General features: G+C 43.4%; 2 protein-coding genes across 2 annotated transcripts in view; both read left to right on the top strand.

Annotated features, from left to right (window-relative positions):
* The first annotated feature begins 169 nt into the window (after positions 1-169).
* LOC149341795 (U3 small nucleolar ribonucleoprotein MPP10) lies at positions 170-17,406 on the top strand. The gene is made up of 10 exons (XM_089543987.1): positions 170-322; positions 466-1,081; positions 4,090-4,184; positions 8,354-8,438; positions 10,514-10,655; positions 11,452-11,624; positions 14,529-14,681; positions 14,877-14,984; positions 15,225-15,449; positions 16,553-17,406. Exons 1-10 carry the CDS (start codon positions 195-197, stop codon positions 16,703-16,705), a joined length of 1,878 nt encoding a protein of 625 aa, XP_089400113.1. The 5' UTR covers positions 170-194; the 3' UTR covers positions 16,706-17,406.
* A 1,999-nt stretch (positions 17,407-19,405) lies between these two features.
* The window catches only part of Use1 (Vesicle transport protein Use1), a 9,100-nt gene continuing 5,210 nt past the window's right edge, over positions 19,406-23,295 (top strand). Inside the window, exons 1-4 of the mRNA XM_089543984.1 lie at positions 19,406-19,542; positions 20,586-20,638; positions 20,705-20,783; positions 20,883-21,042. Of these exons, the coding sequence (XP_089400110.1) occupies positions 19,441-19,542; positions 20,586-20,638; positions 20,705-20,783; positions 20,883-21,042 (394 nt within the window). The 5' untranslated portion in view covers positions 19,406-19,440. The remainder of the gene's footprint in view (positions 19,543-20,585; positions 20,639-20,704; positions 20,784-20,882; positions 21,043-23,295) is intronic.

Raw genomic sequence — 23,295 nt, 5'->3', positions numbered from 1 at the left:
TAGATATCGGAGGGACGGATGCCGTGGCTAATGCGGTGGAAACAACCAAACGTCAATTGACATTGTAGAGAGAAATCTCCATGAAGACGAAGAAGACTCCAAAATAGGCTAGGACACTTTCGGATGTTTTCTCCGTAAGGACCACCCGATACAAAGGGAAAGCCACATATCCAAATCCAAATCCAAAAGGCAAAATGGCGGCGTCCACAGAAGAAGACGGCATGGGCTCTTGGTCACGCAATCTGGATTCTAACCAGGCGCATGTGGGCAAATGCATCGAGGAATTTGAATCATGCACAAAGAAGCCAGAGACATTTCTTGAGTAAGTTTTGGAACGTAATTTTGTTCTACATAAATTGGTGTAGCCGACCACACAGTGTGGGAAGGCTGTTGTCACATGCTTGACTTGTCGGGCTGTTTATGTTACCGCACTTAAGCTGATTTTGTTTTCTCTTTGCGTGATAGAGTCCAGCCAAATGTGGCAGAAACAATGAAAAACTTGACGAAAGACTTGTATGATGCCCTGGACAAATGGAAAGGGAAAACTACTGCGTTGTCGAAGACAGAACTTCCAACGTTGGTTGTGGACAGTTTCGACGACGAACAGATCTGGCAGCAATTGGAGCTGCGAAACAGTCGCCTGGTAAAGGAGCTCATTTCATCGGTGTCCCGTGTGGCAACCAAGGCCACCATTAGCTTCGGCATAGACTTGGGGAAAGAGGAAAACAAGAAATTGCCAAAAGTGGACGTTCCTGGAGAAGAAGAGATATCTGACCTTTCAGACGCTGCTTCTGGTGAGGGTACGGATCATGAAAACTTGGACTTGTCGGACGAGGCCTCTGAAGAAGGTGGCATAGATTTTGACGATGTGGACGACAGCATGCGTGGCGACGATGCACCTGGTAAAAACGAAAGCGCAAAACCGTCGTCTGTTGTCGATGACGGGTTCTTCCGGCTCGCCGACATGGAAGCTTTCGTTGACAAGGAGGAAAGGGCTGAGGCTCGTGGAAGCGATTCAGAGGAGGACGATATCGACTACTTCGGAGAGCTGTCTTCGGATGAAGATGATCCGGAAGATAAGGCGAGTGCTTCAAAAACTCAAGTTTTCCTATGCTTTCTATCCAGGGCCTTAGTATTTAGGTCTGAAACGGGGTTCCGTTGTTATTTCAACGAAGAGCATATACAAAGACTACATAGACATGGTGCGGATTATGTCTGTGTTGTCTAAGTTGCTTCCGTAAAAATAGCAGGACAACCATGTTTCGGTCTTGCTTTAACAACTAGCCCAACAGGAAGCCTAAGGATTTGACCAGCCTACTCATTCACAGGTAGACAGATTTCAGGTATCATTTTATGAGGACGTCTAAGGCTAGGTGATTGAGCTGCAGTACTTAAAGACGAAGATAACAAAAAACGTTGTGAGTAGCCTACTGTTCTGCACTTTGCCCTGTCGTTGAGTAAACTGCTTCTGTGTGTTGTTACGACAAGCACTGCGCCATGTCGCGTGGTTTTTTGTCAACAATTTTTTAGTTCACCCACCATGTATGCAAACTGATTCGTCCCGCTGACCGTCTATGCTAGGCTGCGTAAGCGAAAGAATTCTGTTCAAAATTGAAGATCATTTTACTGGATTCTGTATAATGGTAATACATTTTCCTAATGTTACTCTTTGTCATAGAATCAATTATTACTGTGAACACTTTTTACGCTAATACCCCTGCCAAGCGTGCAAGTGCGCTTATCAGGAGTGTCACTTGCTGTAAGTGTACTCTGCCTGGGCCAAACGGCGTTAGTGGAGTGTCACAGCAACAATCGAAACAACGCTGCAAAAAAAAAGCAATTCTATGGAGCTGCTCCGCACGCTGCTGTTTGTTGCCAGAATTCTGAATAGGCTAGGAGCTCATCTCGGCCAGCCTTGGCTTGCAGTATCTTAATAACAATCAATTTTCAAAAATTCTTGCTACCTCATCTACTTTTTCAAAAAGCCCGCTCGTTGTCTGTCGCCATTTTTGTTACTACAAATGGCTCTTAGTTTCCTGTTTAGCAGCACGTAGCGTCACTCAAGGTGCCAGAACACACTCCCCATAAGTGCACTTAATTTGCATGCTTGACAGCAGTATAAGAAGCACATGTATAAATAGGCTTCATACTTGATGGGCACAAGTGGTACACAAAACAAAAGAGCACAAAGTGGCAATTAGGGAGCAGTCTTGTGGTGTTACTACTGTTTTTTCTCATTGGTTCATAACTGTGTATCTTGATCTGATACAAAATATGTGGAGGTTGGACACGTCAGAGACATGCCAAATTGATTTTTTGACACTCCGTTTTCATCTGAAAAGGTCAGTATCCTTGACATGCACATCACCGTCAGCTGGCTGTTCAATGGCAGTTATTCATGATTTTGTTCACAGCGCAACAAGAACGGGAAAGACGAAAGACAAAAAAGTGACATAAACAAGCGCTCGTTTGTGTCACTTTTTCGTCTTTCGTCTTTCCCATTCTTGTTGCACTATGAACAAAATCATGAATACTTACCAACTCGCCCAAATTTCCGCCTTACTCAATGGCAGTTACTTGCAGTCTCCAGAAACTGGAAGTGTAGGAGAGAATTGTGCACTAAGACAATGGTTTCATTGGATTACATGCCGCTGTCGTGCAGATTGAGGGATTGCTCCGTGACTTCAGATACGCTGGTGCAGCCCACAGCTCTCGCCTCCTCACCAAGTGTTGTCCTCCTGTAGAGCCCCGGTGCTAGAGTAGCGCTGCCTACCCACTGACTATCATCACTCGCTTGAGGCCATTGTTTGGTCAAATAAGGTTTTCCTTAGCATGTAAGGGCACTGGCAACATTTGTAAGCATAGCAGACCACCATCAACGAAGAACCATGCAAGGCCTGCATGAAAAAGTGCTACGGTCTGGCTTCCTCAACATTTCAGTGGCAGTCCATCACTGCCCTCAGCACATGGACCACATGCTGCACGGTTCTCTCGCTGAAGCCGCAGCATAACCAGAACATGAGAATCAAGTTTTTAGAAACAAACTGACTCTTGCATTTTTGTCTCGTGGCTTGATTACTTTCGTATTGGTGCTTTTTCTTATGGCGATAGCATTTATTTCTGTGAGGGTAGTACTAAATACGGTCATTTTTGCGTTAATTACTGATACATCAACTGCTCTTGCTAAAAAAAGTTACCAATATAAATTCTACATCCCTTTTGACCCCACAGGGAACGGCACATATTTAATTGAAATGACTGATAATTAATTCATCTATAGAAAATAATATTTGCCGGAAAAAAAAATGTTTTCAAATAACACTGAAAAAAAATCCTCAGAATTTAATAAAGAACTGAAAATTGAACATCTATAAAAATGCGATGCATATTACTTTGTTGTGCCACAGCACGGTAGTCTTAAAGGTGCACTGAAGAGCATTCTGAACTTGTCTTTTTGCCGCGGGAACTCGATCTACCCGTTCCTAGCATTCTTAGAAACAGTGACTTATTGCCCTGTGTGGCCGATTTCCCCAATTAAATCGAATTAACGTCCGGCTCCCGCCTTTTTTTTTTAATTCTGCCTCGTACGGTGGGCGGAGTCGACCAACGCGTGGAGCGCCTTTCACCCAGTCCCGTGGAGGCTTTGCTTTCGCTTTATTTTGTTTTTTAGGTTTCCATGAATAAATAGTTTCATTCGCAGATAATATAGCCGCAAAATAAGCCCGAAGAAATTAAAATACGCGCGGACTATTTGCTACTACGGACTACTACGTATTACTCCGCCGATGGCAGAGCGGCAAGCCGCCACGGGACTGGGTGAAAGGCGCTCCGCGCGTTGGTCGACTCCGCCCACCCTACGAGGCAGAATTAAAAAAAAAAAAGGCGGGAGCCGGACGTTAATTCGATTTAATTGGGGAAATCGGCCACACAGGGCAATAAGTCACTGTTTCTAAGAATGCTAGGAACGGGTAGATCGAGTTCCCGCGGCAAAAAGACAAGTTCAGAATCCTCTTCAGTGCACCTTTAAGGTACAAACTTCTTGTCAAAAAAATGTGCTGTAATTGTGACTGTCATTTTGTTTGTGTACAGGGTGGGCGCAGTGCTACGTATGCAGACTTCTTCGACCCTCCTGCGTCCTTGCCTGACAACAAGAATGCTGAAAAAGGCAGCAAAGCTGCAGCTTGGTGAGCAGGATCAGCATTATTTTTGTTCTGCATGCAAGGATTAAGTAATGTGCATATGTTTGCACACACCACTAACTCCTGCCAGAAAACAAAATGTTGGATGCAAGTAAGCTTGCACCCCCCAAAAAAAGCAAAATATGTTGTGTGCTAAAAGTAATTTTTCTTTACTTTGTGAGATTAGTTCGAACCACACCAGTTCATGAATTAAAACATGACTGCATGTAGTTATGGCATGCACTGCATACATTTAGCATGATTTTGAATCATTGTATGCACACTGAATTCAGGGGTGATCTACTTATTTATCCCTGACTGACCATTGGCTGTCTGTACTGCTACAGAAGCTATGCCTTTGTAATATTTGTAACGTTAACAGAAACCTCTAATCCTGCTTGGAGCATCACCCAAAGCAAATCTGCCTTAGCAAATGTTTATATATGTGGACTCTATATTGCTGTTCATTTTGTCCAGTAGCACAGAGTCTTGCATACTTCCATTGAATAATAGAAATGATTGCTTAAAGGGGCACTGTGACCTTTTTTTTCTCAGTTGCACTTATTTTTGGTTTAAAAGATTTCTCATGCATTCCAGGCATGATAGCCTTGGGTGCTTGTGTGCCATAAGTGCCATAAAACACAACTTAACCATATGTAAACAAGACTTTCCGAAAAATTTTCTTGTTTTACAATGTATTCATGGAGGTTGCCGTTTGTTAACATTTGGCAAGTGCTTTGAAGAATAGTGTGACGAAGCGTGCAACATAATTTCGAAGTTATCTTTTTAAAACATGACGATAAATGTATGTTGTGAAGCTAGACATACCCCAACAGGCTCCTAGTCAGCTGAGTATTTCTGTGAATTGTACAGCCTTCTTGTAGAGTCCTTTGGCTTTGGCTGGCTTGTGTGCTACATTTGGTCACTAATATAGATGTTAAAACTATACAACCAAGAAGGCTCTGCATGAAACGTTCTGGAACGGCTTGATAAACGGACAAAAGTGAATGGCACAGACAACACCCACCTGGCTGGCTGCGGTGTCCACAAGCAACCATCATATTTATATACACGGTGTTGGTCTGTAAAACTGAAAATAAAAAATGGCTGTGGCTTAGCTTGGTTAAGCCTGGTAATTGCGAAGCAATACGATAGGTTCCGCCGTTTGGTTGCGTTCCAGCGTTCTGAACTAGTAGTACTGGAAACAGATGCACATTCCTCACTGTCGGCCAAACTCGTAACTTGTTCTCTTGCTTCTGACGTTGTTTCTACCGAAGATGCTGACCGTTTTCGTCGGGCTGCATATTGAGCACTCCGCTTGAAAAGTCGTTCTTCTTGTTCTTCTGCCATCTCCGTAGCTCGCTGATGCTTCCTCTTTGCATTCTGCCGAAGTGTCTTGCTTGCTTGAGGTGGCATCTGACAGGCTTGACGAGAGGAGTGAACCGGCGTTGGTGCCTACCAGCCTCTCGCTGCGACGGCGCGAGATGGGGCCCCGTTTTTACACAGATAGTATGACGTCACTCCGCGCACGGCGCCCCTGGTGAGAGGAGCGAGAGTTAGGCCGCTGTTGGTGCCTACCAGCCTCGCGCTGCGACAGCGCGAGATGGGGCCCCGTTTTTACACAGATGCTATGACGTCATGCCAAAGGTCAAGTGGTGCCTACCACCGCCTCGCGCTGGAACGGGCTGAGGTGGTAGCTAAAGTAGTATTGCTTCGCAATAAAAGATGAGATGAAATTGCATTTCACTGTCCCATTTCATGTTGAATTGGACAGCGCAAAAGAGAGCATTTGAACGCGTATCAACTCACCGCAGTCATCAGTATTTTGTCCCATTTCACTCGCCCAGTGTAGAGACTGGGTGCTACCAGTTGAAGCCCCGACTCACACGTGTAGCAGCTTGCCAGCCATTGCCAACAGGGCAGGTGTGATCATCATAGAAGGGAGCTCCCCGATGCCTCCTTGTGATCCCTTTGGTGTCGATAGAATTAGAAAGCTACTATCATTCTCCCACTCCCTGTCATCACGTTTCCTGTTCTGCTTTTTCCTACACATTTCTGGCCATGGTTTCGATCAGCTTTTTTTAGCTTCCTCTTTGGTACTGACAGTTCGAACAGCAGCACTCGCCTCCATAGTAGTTTGAAACGAAATGAAATGTGCCCTAACATTAACTTTATTATTTTCACTTTTTCTCATGTGAAAAGCTTACAACACCCAGAGACATCATATCTTGGATTCATTTCCTGAGTCTAAACGAATTTATTTCAAAAATAGATGCCCAACCAATCAGAAAGGCAGTGCCCAGTATGGTTGCCACCTCATATCCACTTCTGAAAATCGGCGCAACAGCAGCTTCCCAAAATAAGCATTTCTGGAGCATATTAAAATAAATATTGCAATTTCAGCAACCTTTGTGGGTGTTAAGGCATCACCATGTCCTGTGCTATTTCTGTAAAGAATAAAGAACGCATGCTTGATTTGCGTCACAGGGCATCATTAGTAGTGTTACTATGCATTCAGGTAAGTGCCTTAAAGAAGGCGAATTTAATTTTCATTTGTGTAATTTTGTGAGGGGTGCCCAGTATGTTTTTCCTCCAGGGCAGAAGCCTTTTATACAAAGTGATGGAATTGAAAGATGTCACACTCAAATGAAAGTTAGGAATGCGCAACCAAAAGTTGATCACTTTTGAAGGTAGCATCCAACAGTGGCAGTGCCCTTCTATCACTGGAACACTAGTTTCTGCTTATCATACTAAGGAATTTGGTTGGTTACTGATGATACTGCTGGTGCATCGCACTGGTGACCTCTTTATCTGATGCAAAACAAGTATTTGCAAATGTTCCTCCATCTTGGGAAGCAACTAAAAGTCTGATGGTGTAAAGTCCTGGTTGTAGGGTGGGGTGGGTTATTGTTGTTGTCCCTCTTTCTTCCGGAATGGCTTGCAGAAAGGAGTGCACCAATAGCAGAAGTTTATTGTCGCTGGTAAGAACTGTATATTGAAAAGAAATGTGCTGCTGTGAAAGGGGACACGGCAAACTTTCACGTCGAGGTAACAAATTTTAATTCATCTTTTAATAAAGAAGTCTCAACCTTAGAGGCAGTACTTATTGAACATTTCATGTTTCAGTTCTAATTTATGGAAAGTTCTGTGTTACATGGCACATGCTGTCCAGTGACGCGTAAATTTTAAAATGTGGGGTTTAATGTCTCAAAGCGACACGTGGGCTATGAGGGACGCTGTAGTGGAGGGCTTTGGATTAATTTAGACTATATGGGATTCTTCAGCATGCACTAATGTGCATGGCTCATCTTCTTTTTTTTTGCATTTTGCCTGCATTGAAATACGGCTGCTGCTTCTGCTACTGCTGCTGGTATCGAACCCAGGGCCTTGTCCAGTAAAGCAGTGTGGTTGAAATTCTAAAAGGACATATATACTGGCCGGTGCACTCTGCTTCGTTTTTGATATTATTGTTGCAGTTACTGGTTTGTCTGAGTGAAATGGTCTCGCACTGCAATGCAGAACAGACATTATTGCTATTACAGCTTATACCAGGGCTCTGCAAACCCTTGACATGGCAGTATATCAAAATATTGAAGGAAGCAAAGGCATGAAGACACAAATAGTTGCTGACATTCATGTGAGGATTGGGATGCTAAAGAAAATAACAAACTGTACATTATACAACTAGTATTGAAGCAATGGAAGAACTGTAAAACACTGAGACCGTTTCTATGAAGCAGTGCCTTGCTAGGCTAAGAATTGGACTCATGCTTCTAACGCATGGCTTTTTAACAGTATGGACCGTCCCTTAACCAATGTGTTTTACACTCCTGTTAATTACTGCAACTAACCTATATCGCCTTTTGTTCGGTGCATTATGGCCTGGGTTGCTGCCACACTACTAACACCCCAAACTGCTACTACTACTGCTACTGCTACCATATAAGGAATGCAATATCCCCCAAAGTCCAGCTTGAAAAGAATAGCTCTTCTTTCTGTAGTGAATAGTCTGTTAGCAACCCGTGCTTTTGTGTGGACAGTGATGTGCTTTGAAGACGTCCTACTGTGTAGCTTTTCAGTTCATCTAGTATTATGTATGCGGTACACCTGCACCTACTACTCGTTTGGTTAGTGTAAGCTTGAAGTAGGAGTCTGATTGGTATGGAATTGTGCAGGGTGGTGCCGGATAAAGAAGTTCAGCAAACCACTACAGCAAAAGAGGCTGTCCAGAAGTCATCTTTTGAGCAGAGCCAGGAATTTGTAAGTGAGATCTCTACACACATACAAACTATTGCATGATATAAAGTGTTACTTTCTTTATTGTGTGCAGGACGGTGACCGGAACGACGCAAATTGCTACAGGCCAATATCTCTTCTTAGCACAATTAATAACATCTTTGAAAAAATTCTTGCAAACAGATTCAACAAGTTTTTAGATAAATACGGTATCCTCACTACACAACAACATGGTTTCAGGTCACACCATTCAACTTCCACAGCAGTTCTGTCACTTACCCAGAAAATTAACACGGCTTTGCACAATGGCATGTTAGTTGGAGTAATATTTTTGGATTTAAAAAAGGCATTCGACACAGTTGATCATTCTATACTGATAACAAAACTAAAACACTACGGCTTTCGTCATAATATTTCCGACCTACTCACTAGTTATATCACTGACCGTGAACAAGTTGTGGTAATGAATTCCTTTACATCCTCACCGCACAAGCTTTACACTGGAGTACCGCAAGGATCCGTACTTGGTCCATTATTGTTTTCCTTATACGTTAATGACTTACCTTCATTTATCGGCTGTTCAAAACTTCTGATGTATGCTGATGATACATGTTTAATTATAACGGCAGATACAATGAAAGAGCTAGAGGAAAAAGCGAATCAAGAAGTCCATAAAATAGCAAAATGGTTCTCAGCTAACAAGCTGACAATAAACACGAAAAAAACTAAATACCTGATATTCCATTCAAGAAGAAAACTAATCGCCCCAACTGATGTCAGAATCCTTGTAAATAATGCACTAATAGAACACACATTTTCATTTAAATATCTTGGTGTCACATTTGACAGCCACTTACACTGGCAACACCAAATTGAGGCAGTCTGCGGGAAGTTGGCATCTGGATGTCATGCTCTTCATCAGGTTAAGGAATTATTTGACATCTCTACATTACGAATGCTTTATTTTGCCTTCATCGAAAGCCATCTATCATACTGTGTCGAAGCATGGGGTGGAACTTACCATACGTATTTAAATCCTATTATCCGTCTTCAAAAACGTGCATTAAGAATAATAAACAAGTCCAACCGTTATGAGCACAGCAAACCGTTATTCCGCAAGTCAATGATCCTTCCATTTGATTCATTGTACCGATTAAAAATCTCTGTATGTATTCACAACATAGTAAGACACAACCACCCTTTTCATGCATCAATACTACATCTCCCGCTTCGGTCCACTAGAAACCTCTCTTTCGACAATTTCAACCTCCCTACCATCCGCAATGTATATGGTGAGCGTTTAGTGGAGTCTGCTGGGGTAAAAATTTGGAACGCGATACCCATTTCTCTTAAAAACTCACACAATTTTGCTGGTATGTTTAAAAAACACTTAATTGAAATAATTGATTTAACCTGAAATTCTTTTTTCGTCACAGTTTTCTGTTATTATGTACTTTGTATGTAACACGATAGTTTTTACTAACACTTGATGTCCGAAAGTTCTTTTTGCATGTCATGTTTTCAAAGCTATTTTCTTTCTTTTGCCGCGCCGAATGTTATCTACCAGTGTTATTTAGACTGCTTTGCTTTTAATCTTGTACAACGCTTACGCTTTTCTGTATATGTCCGCCGTTTTTGAATTTGCTTTTACGTGTTTCGTGTACTTGGACCCGAACTAGCCGCTGGCTATGGGTCCAAAAAGTGTTTGTATTTCCTGTAAAAGAAATTCGAAAATAAATTGAAATTGAAATTGAAAATTGAAAATAGTTGCCTTCTGGTCCATATTTGGACCGTGTGTTTGTTTTTATTTTTTCTTGATCAGTTATGTCATTCTTTGAAGCGACATTTACAAAATTATTTTTTTGTTCTGATCACAGTATTTGATCAGCTGTCGAAATTTGTTGTGTGTTCTGCATCAGGGGATGCGATGCAGTGACACTGAGCTAATTCTATCTAGTGTGGCGTTTCAGTTTCTTTTTCAGTCTGGCATCTTTTTATTTTTGTTTGCATACAACCATAGAAGGAGTGTTGTTTGCTGTTCCCCCCATATGATTCAGTTACCGAGTCAGCCTCCTTTTTTTTTTTTTTTTGCCATGCAGCTAAAGAAGAAAATCAGGCAGCTTGAGGAACGCAATCTGGAGCCCCGACCCTGGAGGTTGCAGGGAGAGGTAGAAGCCACGGAGAGGCCTGAGAACAGCCTTTTGCAGGAACACTTTCACTTTGAGCACGCCACGAGACAGCGTGAGTGTACACTGACCTGCTTATCATATTGGGCTTGCTTTAATTAAACTATCAAAGAACTGTTGACCTCTTTGTGTAGAGGTTTGTGTCCTTGCTCAAACTGTTGCTGTCAGCTGGGATGGCACAAGTGTATTCATGGAGGGATGGCATGGAAGAAGAGCGCAGGGGTAGGGAGGGAGCAGGTCAAAGTTCTGGTCGCCGCCGCGGTGGCTCAGTGGTTATGGTGCTCGGCAGCTGACCCGAAAGACGCGGGTTCGATCCCGGCTGCGGCGGTTGAATTTCTTTGGAGGAGAAATTCTAGAGGCCCGTGTACTGTGTGATGTCAGTGCACGTTAAAGAACCCCAGGTGGTCGAAATTTCCGCAGCCCTCCACTACAGCGTCTCTCATAGCCTTAGTCGCTTTGGGACGTTAAACCCCATAAACCAACCAATCAAATTTCTGGTCAGCAGGATGCTTCTGTGGCATTGCCTCTCATAAAGAATGAATAATGAAACAAACAAAATGAAGTGTTGCATCAAAACCTTCATCTATTTGCTCTCTAACCAGAATTTATTGCGTGGACTAAACTGCTTAAAGTACTTGTGATAGCATCAACTCTTCGTCAGGGACCGAAGGAAATGCCCAGAAAATTTTTGGTATGGCGTTTGCCTCCCCTTGCCCCTGGTGCTGTCATCAGCTGTCAGTTCTTTAGGTAGATCAAGAAACACGGGTTTGTGCTTTCTTTGCTGAGTTCCAGTGTGACCGTTGTGCTGTTCGTGGGCACCTGACTGACATGAATTGCTGGCTATATTGCAGCCACTGCCATCACTGACGAGACGACAAAGTGCTTGGAAGACGTGATACTCCAGAGGATACGAGACAAAGCTTGGGATGACGTGGAACGAAAGACGAGGCAAGCAGAGGAACCTTTTGAGTTACGCCGGCGAGTTACGCTTGACCAGGAGAAAAGCAAGCTCAGCCTGGCCCAGGTACAACTCCTCTATAGCAGAGTAACTTGGACCTGAAAAATCTTTACTGCGTCAATGTCTTTACTGTGTCAGTTGTTGGTGATGACATAGCTGTCAGGATGCTGTCTGGTAATTTGGCTACTTACGAAACACGTAGTGTTGGTTTAGAAAAGAAACATAGAAATACCTTCCATCCTAATCTTGTCATCATATTATGTGGTAATTATTTTCAGTTATCATATTTTTATGGTATCACGGTATCCCACCCGGACGCTCGTGCCGTGTCGCGTGGTTTGCTTCACGGCCCTAAGCTTTCGAAAAGTTGGCTTCTCCTCGCAGCTCACAAGTCTAGTGGTTGAGCCATCTTAAGGGGCACTCTTTTATCTTTTGTGATATCCATTCGCCTCAGATTGCTGGTCACGCAATGATGATGCGTTTTTGCTCTGAAATGCTCGGTGACTGCATGCATGCCACGATGTCATCGTTCCACGTAAAGTACATCGCCATGGCCAAACGCTCTTTACTATAACCGTTTCTTTATTAAAGGGTCAGTCTACTCACCGAGATGAGTGTATAAATAATGCATATTCTGGTAGTTGGCACCCTATAACATCAATAAAGAGGTAACTGCTCCCGGTTTAGGCAGGAATTTCTATTTTATTTCGGCGCTAAAAGTCACGTAAAAATGCATGGTGGTGACCCCAAACTTTCATTTTGTTCAAGCAGGTGGTAGTCTTTTTTTGTAGAAGCATAAGTGAATATACTACGTACCGTTAGTATGCCCCAATATCACAGAAACATACGTTTTGTTCTAGTAAACTGTAGAAGGCGTACCGCTCGCTTTTTCTGTAAATCATATATTTATAGTTATACGTACGCTAAACGCTGGCACATTCCCATATTTAGTTCAGCGTATGCTAGCAGAGACGCAAAAATAAACTCAGCCTATAGTGGCGCCATCTGGTTGTCAGGGCGGGAACCATTGCTGTAAACAAACCGACTCTCCACTTAAGCCTAGAAGCGGCAGAATCATCACTCTAATTATTAAAATAAAGCAAATTTATCACTTATACGTTTTGTTATAGGCCAGATGAGATGAAGCGAAAGACCGGCGCCCCATTTATGGCCAGTGAACGCACTGAAAAAGGCAGCAACAACGAGAATTCAGTCCCAAGCGAGAGGTCCAGCTTCGACGGGCCCCGCCATGTTTGTTGCCGCGCGGCGGAAATCTAGATGGTTGCCAGATGAGACTACCATCTCATACAGATGTGTTCCCACATCAGTAAATTCTATTTTAAAATGTTCTACCGCACTTCTTGGCACCACACCTGGCTAAACGGTAATTTGAGTAAAGAGCTATCGGTTGCCGCAAAGAAAATATGGCCTATAAAATTCAGTAGACTGACCCTTTAAAGATATCTTTACTATAAACGAAAAAAAATCTAGTTGTCTGTGGAAGGCAAAATGAGACCACAGGTTTACTTTACCATGGCCGTTTTTTTTACTACATGCAAGCTTACTGTAAACCATTTTTGCGGGAAGGAGGAAAATGGTCTCGAACTATACGTGAACAGAGGGGGTGCCAAGAGGGCATACAGAATACGCATGTGAATGCAGTCTTGTGCATGACAAAGTACAGTAAGCTCTCATTAATTCAAAGTTCAAGGGACCAGAGGTTTTTGTTTGAAATATCAGTAAGTTGATATTATCAGAAGTTCACTTTAACATGACCCAAGAGTGAATGCAATTTGCTTTATCGATATCTATGTACACAAATACTATTTTGGATCTATTTCTCTATGCAAATGTAGCTAAATGCTTTAGCACAACATAAAATATGGGTGAAAGGCAGTGATAATTTCGTTTACTCAAGTATAGTCGAAAAAAGTTATGAATAATGTGCTGGTTTTGCAATAAAGTAAAAACCTAAGTGGATGAAAAAAAAGGTCCGAATCATCGGAAGGTCGAAAAGTGGAATAGCTACAAAAACAATTTCTGCACTGTTTTTGCACCGAAGTAAGTTTAATTGATGAAAAAGTAGGCAGTGGTCATCAGCTTTAAAGTAGAAAACTGCTCAGGAGTGACGGTTTTTCGCCATTCCGTCATTTTGTAGTGAGAACGCACATCTGCACTGGAACAGTGAGATGCATTTTAAAAGAAAAAAAGGAAGAAAACTTGGAAGACTCTTAAGCTTCGCCTTTAAGAGCAGAGTGCGATAGCGTTATCGGGCCGTCACCTGGCAGCAGCCGCCATCAGCAGCCGCGCGCAGGAAGTGGGGAGGGTGCCAGTTCCATGCGTTGATGGAGCAACGATGAGCAGCTGCTCAAGGTCAGCACTAACAGCGATGCGATGGAACCACGGCAGCCGGGCAGCCTTAGACTGTGGTGTTGGCGACGACTGCTTTTCCACCTCACAACCTTCTTAATGCTCTCACGTTAAAAAGGCCGGCGACGCGCCACATATATAGGTTACACACACCTTGTAGTCACATTTGACTTCCTTATGTCGTTCACCAGCGCAACGGCGGAAACATGTCTGCCCCATGATCCACCGAAGTTTTGGTCATTTTCTGACCGAACGTCTTAGTACTGCCTGAAAAGCTTCTCTCAGTCAGGAACTTTCGGAATGCAAAAAGAAGAATGCGGAAGCTTTGAAATGCTGCTTTGCCCCACCCACATCATGTTGTGCGAATGCGACTGTGGTGCATGAATGCCACCTGGGCATGTAAATCCACTTTGCTGGTGTTGCAGAGTATGACGTCGTAAAAACACAGCTGCAATGAGTTAGATACACCTGTTGTCTTTATTAAGGAAACATTGCATCAGCTGAAGGAAGTACCTCTCATCTTACAGATTTTGCTAATGAGCTGTTATTGCTGTGAGCTGTATAACCACCATACACTGATTCCCCAATGCTTCCTTGTAGGTGTACGAGCAACAGTTTCTTGACAAACAGAAGGCTGCTGATGAAGACGAACCTCCTAAGGAGAACCCCGCCCATACCGAGATTCGCACAGCCATGTGTGACTTGTTCACCAAACTGGATGCTTTGTCCAACTTCCACATGATGCCAAAGCCTGTAAGCTTCAACTGATCTTTCATTGCTGCTTTTTCTGCCTTGATAATGTCTGTGTGGTGTAGTGCCTTTTAGAATGGAAAGCACTGTTCGTTCTTTTCATCTTGTACAATTTGCTGCACATTTTTCGGAAATAGTTTTGTCTACACATATTTATGATGTTAAGTTGTGTTTTCTCTTTGCACTCCTCTTGCATAGGTCTCAGCCGAGATGAAGGTGGTGAGCAACCTCCCCTCACTGAATGTTGAAGAGGTGACACCAGTGGGCGTGAGCGATGCTTCACTTCTGGCACCTCAGGAGGTCAAGGTGAGGAACTTGGTGAAAGTGTTCACCCCCAGATCAGTGTTATGAATGCGGGATAAACAAATTTTCTGAGAGTTGAAGCTTGCAGTTTGGAGCTTTACTGCTCCGTTGACACATTTATTTCATCTGTGTTGTGTTCATATCTATTCTAATTTAGTATTTCTTCCAGTTATATTACTGTTTAGATTGCGCAGTACTTCTCTGTATTGCTTTATATGAAAAAGGGGGAAAAAATGGTTTCAGGCCAAGCCAAAGGGAGAGCTGGTGGCCAAGGGGGAGAGGTCCCATACTCAGAAGCTGCGTGAACGGAGACTCAAAAAGGCATTCCAGAAGCGCCGAGCAGCCAGGACGGCTGCCAAATCTAATCAGCTCACAGAGGACAAAAGGAAAGTGATCAGGGCCACCAACACAGAGCTTGCCAAGCCTGCCCAGGGTGCAAAGTCGGCTAAAGGCAAGAAAGCCGCCAAGGTATGACTGCTTAAAACTGATCTTTGGACATGCTTGAGTTGTCTCCGCTTTCTTTTTTCTTTTTTTTTTTTGTTGGTAACCCAAAAAGGAGGGTACTGTTGAAGCTATCAACATTACCAAATTTGTATTGCCAAGGAATTTCAAGTGTTTGCTGCTTGCATGAAATGTAGCACATTTATTCCAGTATGTGTGGGCCACAAATGTCCCCTTAAAGTTAATAGTCACATAAAAATCTTAAAAAGCTATTCTATTAGGGGGACAGGAAAAAATTACGAGAGAATGGGCATATTTCAGGCGGCAGACCACATGTATCCTTACTTAAATTGAGTCTTCACTGTAATGATGAAGGCATGACAGAGAACTTAGTACTAGTAACCTTGTACTAATGGCTGGTATCAAGATTTGGGACGGGAGTTGGTTCGCCAGGTTGCGTTCACTCACTGCCTGCGGCACTGACTACGGCAGTGACTATTGTTCCCTTTGAGAACAATTGTAGGTCAGTTGTCATAGTTTTAGACGCTTCCAGAAAAGAAATTTACCTGAGTTTAAATGCCAAATGCATTAGCAGTTCATGCTATCCACTCTGATAAGCAAGTTTGATGCAGTGGACTTGATGCACTTCATAAGCTTTTTGATCAACTGGAGGCTAATTTTACATACTTATAATGGAAGCACAAAATTGCATGATCACTGCTGCAGGGCTTCGCAAGGCTTTTAAAGATACGAAAGTCTTTGTGAAAAAAGAAATAGCATTGTAGTTACCCTCTGTATTGCTGCCTACTTTGCTTCTTCCTTAGAGAGTTGTAGAATAGTTGATTTTCCAGCTTGTTATGCACAAAAAATCGAAATTGCATTAGCATAAATTATTAAAAACTCTCATTCATCTATGAACATGTGTAGAGCAAAACCTAAAAGAATAGGTTGCTGACTACTAGTATAGTACAGTTCATGACCTCATTTAAGTTTTACACAACAGGATGACAGGTGCACCATGTCTGTAACATAACATTGCGTCTTATGATCTGACACTTACATCACCTTTTTTTATGCATTTCAAACTCCATGGTGACGCTGTCGTTTTCTGATTGTGACTTAATTTTCAGAGCAAGGGCGACAAGTGGGCCGAGAAGAGCCTTTCGTCATCCAAGAAATTCTTCGAACGGCTCCAAGATCAAGTCACTTCTGCAGCAGTTGCACCAGCAAAGAAAAAGACAAGAAAGAAAAACGGCACTATTGCTGCAAATTTTAAGCTGTAAATACATGTACATTGTTCAGTGTTGCTGTTTTTGTTACTTGACACCAGTTATCCTGGTGTGCACAACTAAATTAAATGACTATAAAAGATCTGGCGGGCACATATTTGAGGCAGTGCATGTGCTGCCTCTTGGTGGTTACAAATATTTTGTCATCTGGAGCTAAAAAAAGCCCTTGTGTTGTGAGTGCCTGAGTCAAGCATTGCGCTAAAGCTGAAGGCTTGCAGGTAAGACACTATATAAGACACTTTTGGACTGTCCGGCCATACTTCAGAACTCTCATTCCTTACAACACCAATGGTGTTTGTGTAAGCCGCAGTACACAATAATGAATCATGCTTTTTTTTTCATTTTCGAGTGTGTGCCTATTAACCAGTGCTCTATGCTGTTATCCAAGCCAATACGGCTAGACTGAACGGTGTCTCTTGTGGTAGAACCTCTCGGAACTTGGCTATCAGGCTTTCTGCACCGACGTACCATATCACATCGTCAGCACAATGAGAGAACAGGAAATGGAAGCAACTTTACTCGACATTTTTTGCAAGCCGCTTACAGTTTGTTGAAATTGAAGGACTCAAATCAAACAAATTAGTCTTTTCGAGGGTAGCTCAAGGTTCCGTGCTGGGCCCATTACTGTTTATGATCTATGGTAATGATATTGTGAAAAATGTGGATGATTGTATAAATGTGAAATTGTTTGGTGATGGCTGTGCTATTTATTCTGTTATTAATGCTGTATCTTCCCAATTATTGCTCAGTGAAATTCCTTCTAAGCTCGGGGGTTGATGCGAGTGTAAAGGAATGCAAATTAATTTTACTAAAACTGTTTCTATGTCAATTGCAACAAAAAAGAATCCGCTTAATTTCACTTATTTTATCAATGGTCATGTTATGAATAGAACAACCGCAGTTAAACATTTGGGCTAGACGATTACAAGCAGGATTAATTGGCAAGTGCATATCCAGAACGTATGCAGGAAAGCTTACAGTAAGTTATGTTTCCTGTGCAGAAAACTAAAACATGCCCCATCCATCATTAGGCATGAGGCTTATCGCACCTTGGTTTGCCCGGTCCTCGAGTATGCAGCAATCGTGTGGGAGCCGTGTTATGCAAAAGATACTGCCGTGCTGGAGCGGATCCAGTGACTTGCAGCCAGGTTTATCCTGTCAGACTACAGGCCAATGTCATCAGTATCTAACATGTTGACGCAGCTTGGGCTGGAGCCACTTCAAGCATAACAAGCTGTAGCAAAACTAAAATTCCTGTATTTGATCTACCATCAGGAAATATGTTTCTCAAGAGATAAATGTTTACCTCCCCCACCGAAAAGATCATCACGCCTTAGCCATTCCAGAACCGTACACCCGTTTCTTGCAAGGGCCAAACTCTTTCAAAAATTTTTTTTTCTCCAAATATCATTGAGCAATGGAACTGTCATTATCTGTTGTTGAATTTGCTGATATTGCTTCATTTGAGCGCTCTGCAAGGACGCTTCTCCCGTAACCTCCCCTGCTTGGGCAGAGGTGCTGCCTGCAGTATTTTGAAATAAAATAAATACATAAAAAGTGCATCTAAGAGCACATAAAATGCTGATGCTGATAACTTCATTTTCAGAATGCAGTTTATGAAATATTTTTAGTGCTCCTTTAAACCTGATGGAACTACCTTGTTTATAATTTGTAGCGAACACTGCATGCCATTAATTTGAGCGAGAGTGTGTCACATCTAGTGCACTATCTTATTGAGCTGTTTTCCTCTTCATTTGAACAACATGCATAATTTGTATTTATTATACTGTAGACTTCTGTCATGTGTTTATTTTATGTGAGAGGTGGGACACACAAAAATTATCTTGAAACAAATGCACAAAACATAAATTAGAAAAAATTACCCGACCATTACGCGTCTCGTAATGAGATTTTTGAGCGCAGTTGCTGTGGTACTCGCACCGTAGGCGACCGCACGCGGTACACGACAACGTTCTTGGACAGTTTGTACGCGCAGTGCCGATTGAAGGCAGCTCTGGGTTTCGACTTGGGCAGCGCGCGCAGCATTCCGCCGCTGATGAGCGCGTTCACAGCGTGCGCTACTCTGGCAAGCGACGCATATATTACCGATGACGTCATCGGCGAACAAACGATGGCACTACTCTGGTGCCGCGGATCGCCACTGCGCAGCCTGCCTTCACTCTACCGCCGTGCCTCCGCCAAATATCTGCGCGACATTGCATAGCACACGGAAAATTGGTTTTTGAGGTGAAGAAATGGAGCATTAATTCTCTCACTTCCCGGTCGCTCGGTGGACACCCTAACCGCGCCGTAGGGGAAGGCGAAAAGTGGGAGTGAAAGAAGAAAGGGTCCCGTAGTGGAGAGCTCCGGAATAACTTCGACCACCTGGGGAATCGTTAACGTGCACTGACATCGCACAGCACACGGGCGCCTTTGCATTACTTCTCCATCGAAACGCGGCCGCCGCATCCGGGTTCGAACCCGAATACTCCGGCTCAACCGGGCGCCTGAAGCACTGAAGATTATTGCTAACGTTCATACTGTTTTTAGCATTTACATGGGCCACACGATACACCTCTCCCAAAAAAATAATTTGACTACAGAAGACCGGTGCGATGGTGCTTTTCAATAACGAAACTAAACTTCACAACGACTTCTGACGACTTCTTACGCTTCCAAGCTGAGACGATGATGATAACTAACGTCATGTCACGTCGTCGGCTTCCAGCATGGCGCCTGTGTCACGTCTGGAGATCAACTTTTGCAGGCTTTTGGAGCGATGCGAAGCTCTCGCTGATGACCGAAACCCGGCCAACTGGCGATTTAAGAAGGTACAAAGCTAAGCTACCGTGCGGAATAGACGGAGGCACTAGTTCGTCAAGGTTGGGTTGTTTGAAGCAACAGTTAGCTTCGTGCCAGTGAATGAAGTGGTTTAGCTCCCGGATCTGTTTCCACAGATTGTGCGTAACATATAGCGATGTTTTGCAAAACACTGCTGTTAAATGACCCACATTTACAAGCTGATATTTTTGGCTTGCCTGTTTAGCAATGCCGATGACTGAAAAATTAGGCACCTTGGAAAGAGTTGGGCAGGAGTTCAGGGAGACATCATACGCACTGATTAGAGAGGTGTGTTCAAAATCAATCAATATTTTAAGCAACGTGCCGATGATTTTTTTTAGGCATTTCAGCTGTCATTGTCAACTCCTGCAAGACGCCGTTTCTTTCCCCGGATGTCTGGAAACGGTAGAAAACCGCAAGGTCTTACGGAACTCGGCAATGCTTTGTGCGCTTAAAAACTCGCGCAACTGGTGACCAAGAGCACGTTGGTTGTCTCGTAATAAGTTTGTTTTAGATAGCTGCCACACTAAGGTTGAAAAGTGGCGAAATTGGCACGCAGCTGCAAAGAAGTGCCTTCGAAATAAACGCAAAAAACGATGGGTCTTGACAACGCTCGGCGTAACTGATCATGGTAACATGAAATTTGCCACAAGCGAAATAAAAAAGGAAAGTTGACACGACAACAAAATTCTTTTCGATTTCAAAATTCCACGCTACTTCACCAATGACCTTTTGATGCATAGGCAGGCGTCATGTTTTAAGCGCTCTACCATGAGCCCGGGCGAATGCCCCCATATTGAAGATTCTAGAAAACGGAGTAGTGGAAAAGGAGTGCCGTTTGAAATGAAGACTGCAACAGCACCGAGGCAAAAAAGCCCATATTGCATTGGCTGTATAAGTGCACGTTAACTGTTGTCCAGCCAACTTTGCTTTCTTATATTCCAGTGGTCTGTTTTTCTTTTTCGCTGGTGTTAATTTTTGAGAAACTACACTGCTTTACATTGTGCTTGAAAACTTCCCCCTTGATTTTCAGTATGTTCAGTGCCTTGAAGATATGTTGCTGGATTTGAGGAACATAAACACATGGTAAGTACCCCTATTTCCTTACTTGTTTTTTTTCTAAATCCAATGTTAAGGGGGCATATTTTGCAGCCAGCCTAGCAAGGACACACTGGTGCAATATGCTAGTAAAGTGGATTTTCTCAAACGCTTGATTGATGCGGACACACAGGCAAGTGCATGTTTTTTTGTTCAAATATTACTGCAACAGTTGAATGACCTGCTAAACATAGAAGTTCTCTAACTGAGCACTTGTTTCTGAATACTGTAGCCACATAACAGCCCAGAAAAGGCACTCAGCCACGAGCAGCTGACTCTGAAGCCTGTACCAGATGAGAAAGCTAAGGAGATTCTCCTGAAACGTCAGACCAAGGCTATTCATGATGTTCGTGAGGAATTGTTGGAATCCCGATCAGCAGCTAGAACAAGTGGTGAGTGTTCAAAGGCATGCATAGTTCCTTCTTGCACACCACTCAGTAAAGTTTTTTGGGCTCCTTGTAACATGGTGGTACAGACAAAAAGTTTAAGTTGGGCAGCCACAAACAGAAGGGACTAGAGCACAGAGCTACGGAAACAACAAAATGAAAACAATGATGCAGCACTCCCCGAAGCCTGCCAGCTGTCTTGTGGTCCACTCAGAGGCTGCATGCATGGGGAGATTGTACAGGTTGCTCTGCTTAGACCGTGGTTGCTGTGTCCACTTTAGTGGTGCCATGTCATTTCTCTCTTTGCCATTCACCCCATTTGTGCACCCTGGCTTTGCAACATCTTTTTTTCTCTTTGTCACATACTGGAATTGTGAGCGTTCAGATGCTCAAAAACATTATTGTAATTGTTAAGTAAGTTTGCTCGGAAAACTGAAGATCTATTGATATATGCTGGCAAATTCTGCATTGTAACCCAGTGGAAGAATTGAAAGAGGGGCAAGTAAAAGCTGTGGATTTTGCCTTGCAGAAATGCATGCTTGTAACACCGCAACAGAGTAGCACAAGACAAAGCACAAAGAAAAGACTGCATGTAGATGAGAAAAAATGACGGGACATGTGCTACTTGAAACTGTTCTTATATAGTAGACATGAATATATAGCTAGGACATGGACATGCACGAGAAGAACGCGATATGCAAGGGAAGGCATATATGCAAATCAACAATTCCTAATAAGGTCTAGGAAGGACTTTCATTTTTATGTAAAGTCAACGATGCAGTGCTATAGTGCTATCACACGCACTCCCACTTTTTCTGATATGATAGGCTTGTACTAGTTCACAAGCTGTCATGTCTTGCACAAGTTACTACTTTCTGTGAGCCTTGCTGCGCATTTTTTTTCTTTCTTCTTTACCGCAATCCTTCTTGATGCAGCAAATGGGAACCAGTTCCATTCCACAATGATAGTTTATGTTCTCTTAAGCCTGTTTCACATGCAAGTGAAAACGCTAGCGATTCCTGCTGTGGCGGCATGAAAATATGTTTTAAGTTGTTGTGGCGGCTCTAGTGGCCTGAGCGACGAGGTTCCAACTAGTTGGAAATTTTTCACTGCAGAGCGCCGTTCGATTCGCCCAGTCGCTTGCATGTGAACCAGCCTTTAGGCAGTTATTAATACTAGGATGTCATGCAGAGGCCATAGAAGAAAATGCGAAAGCCCTCTCCTCAAAGCCCACTGTACAGGGCAGTACAGTGACCGCAGTGGCACATAGCGGCGAGCCCCTCTTGACCATACAGTGAAGCCTCGTTATAGCGAACTGGTAAAAAATTGTAAAATCGATACAGCCGAAATTCGTGATATCAGATTTCGCCAAAAACTTAAGCTGGAGAAGCAAAATTTAGCCACCGAAAGATTGGCAATCGGGAAAGACCTTTTTCGTAGTTTTTGTACCGTTTCAAAGACGGTCGTGGCAATTGCGGAGGCCGCAAAAAACCGAGTGGCAAATGCCAGTTACGTTGCCCTCCCTGCATTACAGCTGTCTTGCGTGAAAAGTCGGATGCCAAGATGAAAGCTGTCGCCGTTTTCACCCCCTCCGCTCCGTGTCAGTCATCGCGAGCAGAGGATGGCTGCTGGAAAGCTATAACAGCAGACCATATCGCTGGTTCCGGGGCACTATCGACGGGTTCAGGAGGCACAAATGGGTGGCAACTGCCTGGCTACCAGCTGTTCCTGCCTCTATATCTTCTGTAGTGCTGTTAGCGAATGCGACATAAAGCATGAACCATGATGCGAACGCTTGCTGCACCACCACTAGTCACCTGTGTACTGAGGCAAAGCCTTCAGTCTGCCATCTGAGCAGGCATAGCTTGGCACTCCAAACCGTCTTCGATTAAAGTGAAGAATGCATGTGTTTGTTAAAAACAGTTAAGAACAGTTCAATATAGCCAATAATTCATAACGTCCGTGTTTGTTATAATGAGGTTTGACTCATCGAGCAGAACCTATTGTCCGTTGGACGTTCCTGGGTACTGTAAAACGCCCCAAGGGTGCCACCAGTATTCGCATGAAATACGTAATGGGTTGTTGTTGTTGTTGTTAGCCTTTGAAAGGATGGCACATACCCACACTGGGGGATCGGCCAAGAATCGGGAGGTAAAGGCTGCTATTCACCTGTACATAGTAAAGGCAAAAGAAAAGCACACGGGAGAGCAACACCGGGGGAGTCTACCACAAGGAGGGCAGGGAGTGAAAAAAGGTAGG

Source organism: Amblyomma mixtum, chromosome 5 (genome assembly GCF_055824585.1).
Source record: "Amblyomma mixtum isolate Tamu chromosome 5, ASM5582458v1, whole genome shotgun sequence".
Taxonomy (NCBI): Eukaryota; Metazoa; Arthropoda; class Arachnida; order Ixodida; family Ixodidae; genus Amblyomma; species Amblyomma mixtum.
The sequence above is the reverse complement of the archived record's forward strand: the minus strand, read 5'-3'. Positions and strand labels throughout refer to the sequence as shown.

Excerpts from the sequence above, each read along its gene's own strand:
- LOC149341795 (XM_089543987.1), top strand. The coding sequence starts at position 195 with ATGGCGGCGTCCACAGAAGAAGACGGCATGGGCTCTTGGTCACGCAAT. Across the intron at positions 11,625-14,528 it reads GCAAGCTCAGCCTGGCCCAG|GTGTACGAGCAACAGTTTCT; the intron begins GTACAACTCCTC and ends GCTTCCTTGTAG. Across the intron at positions 15,450-16,552 it reads AAGGCAAGAAAGCCGCCAAG|AGCAAGGGCGACAAGTGGGC; the intron begins GTATGACTGCTT and ends CTTAATTTTCAG.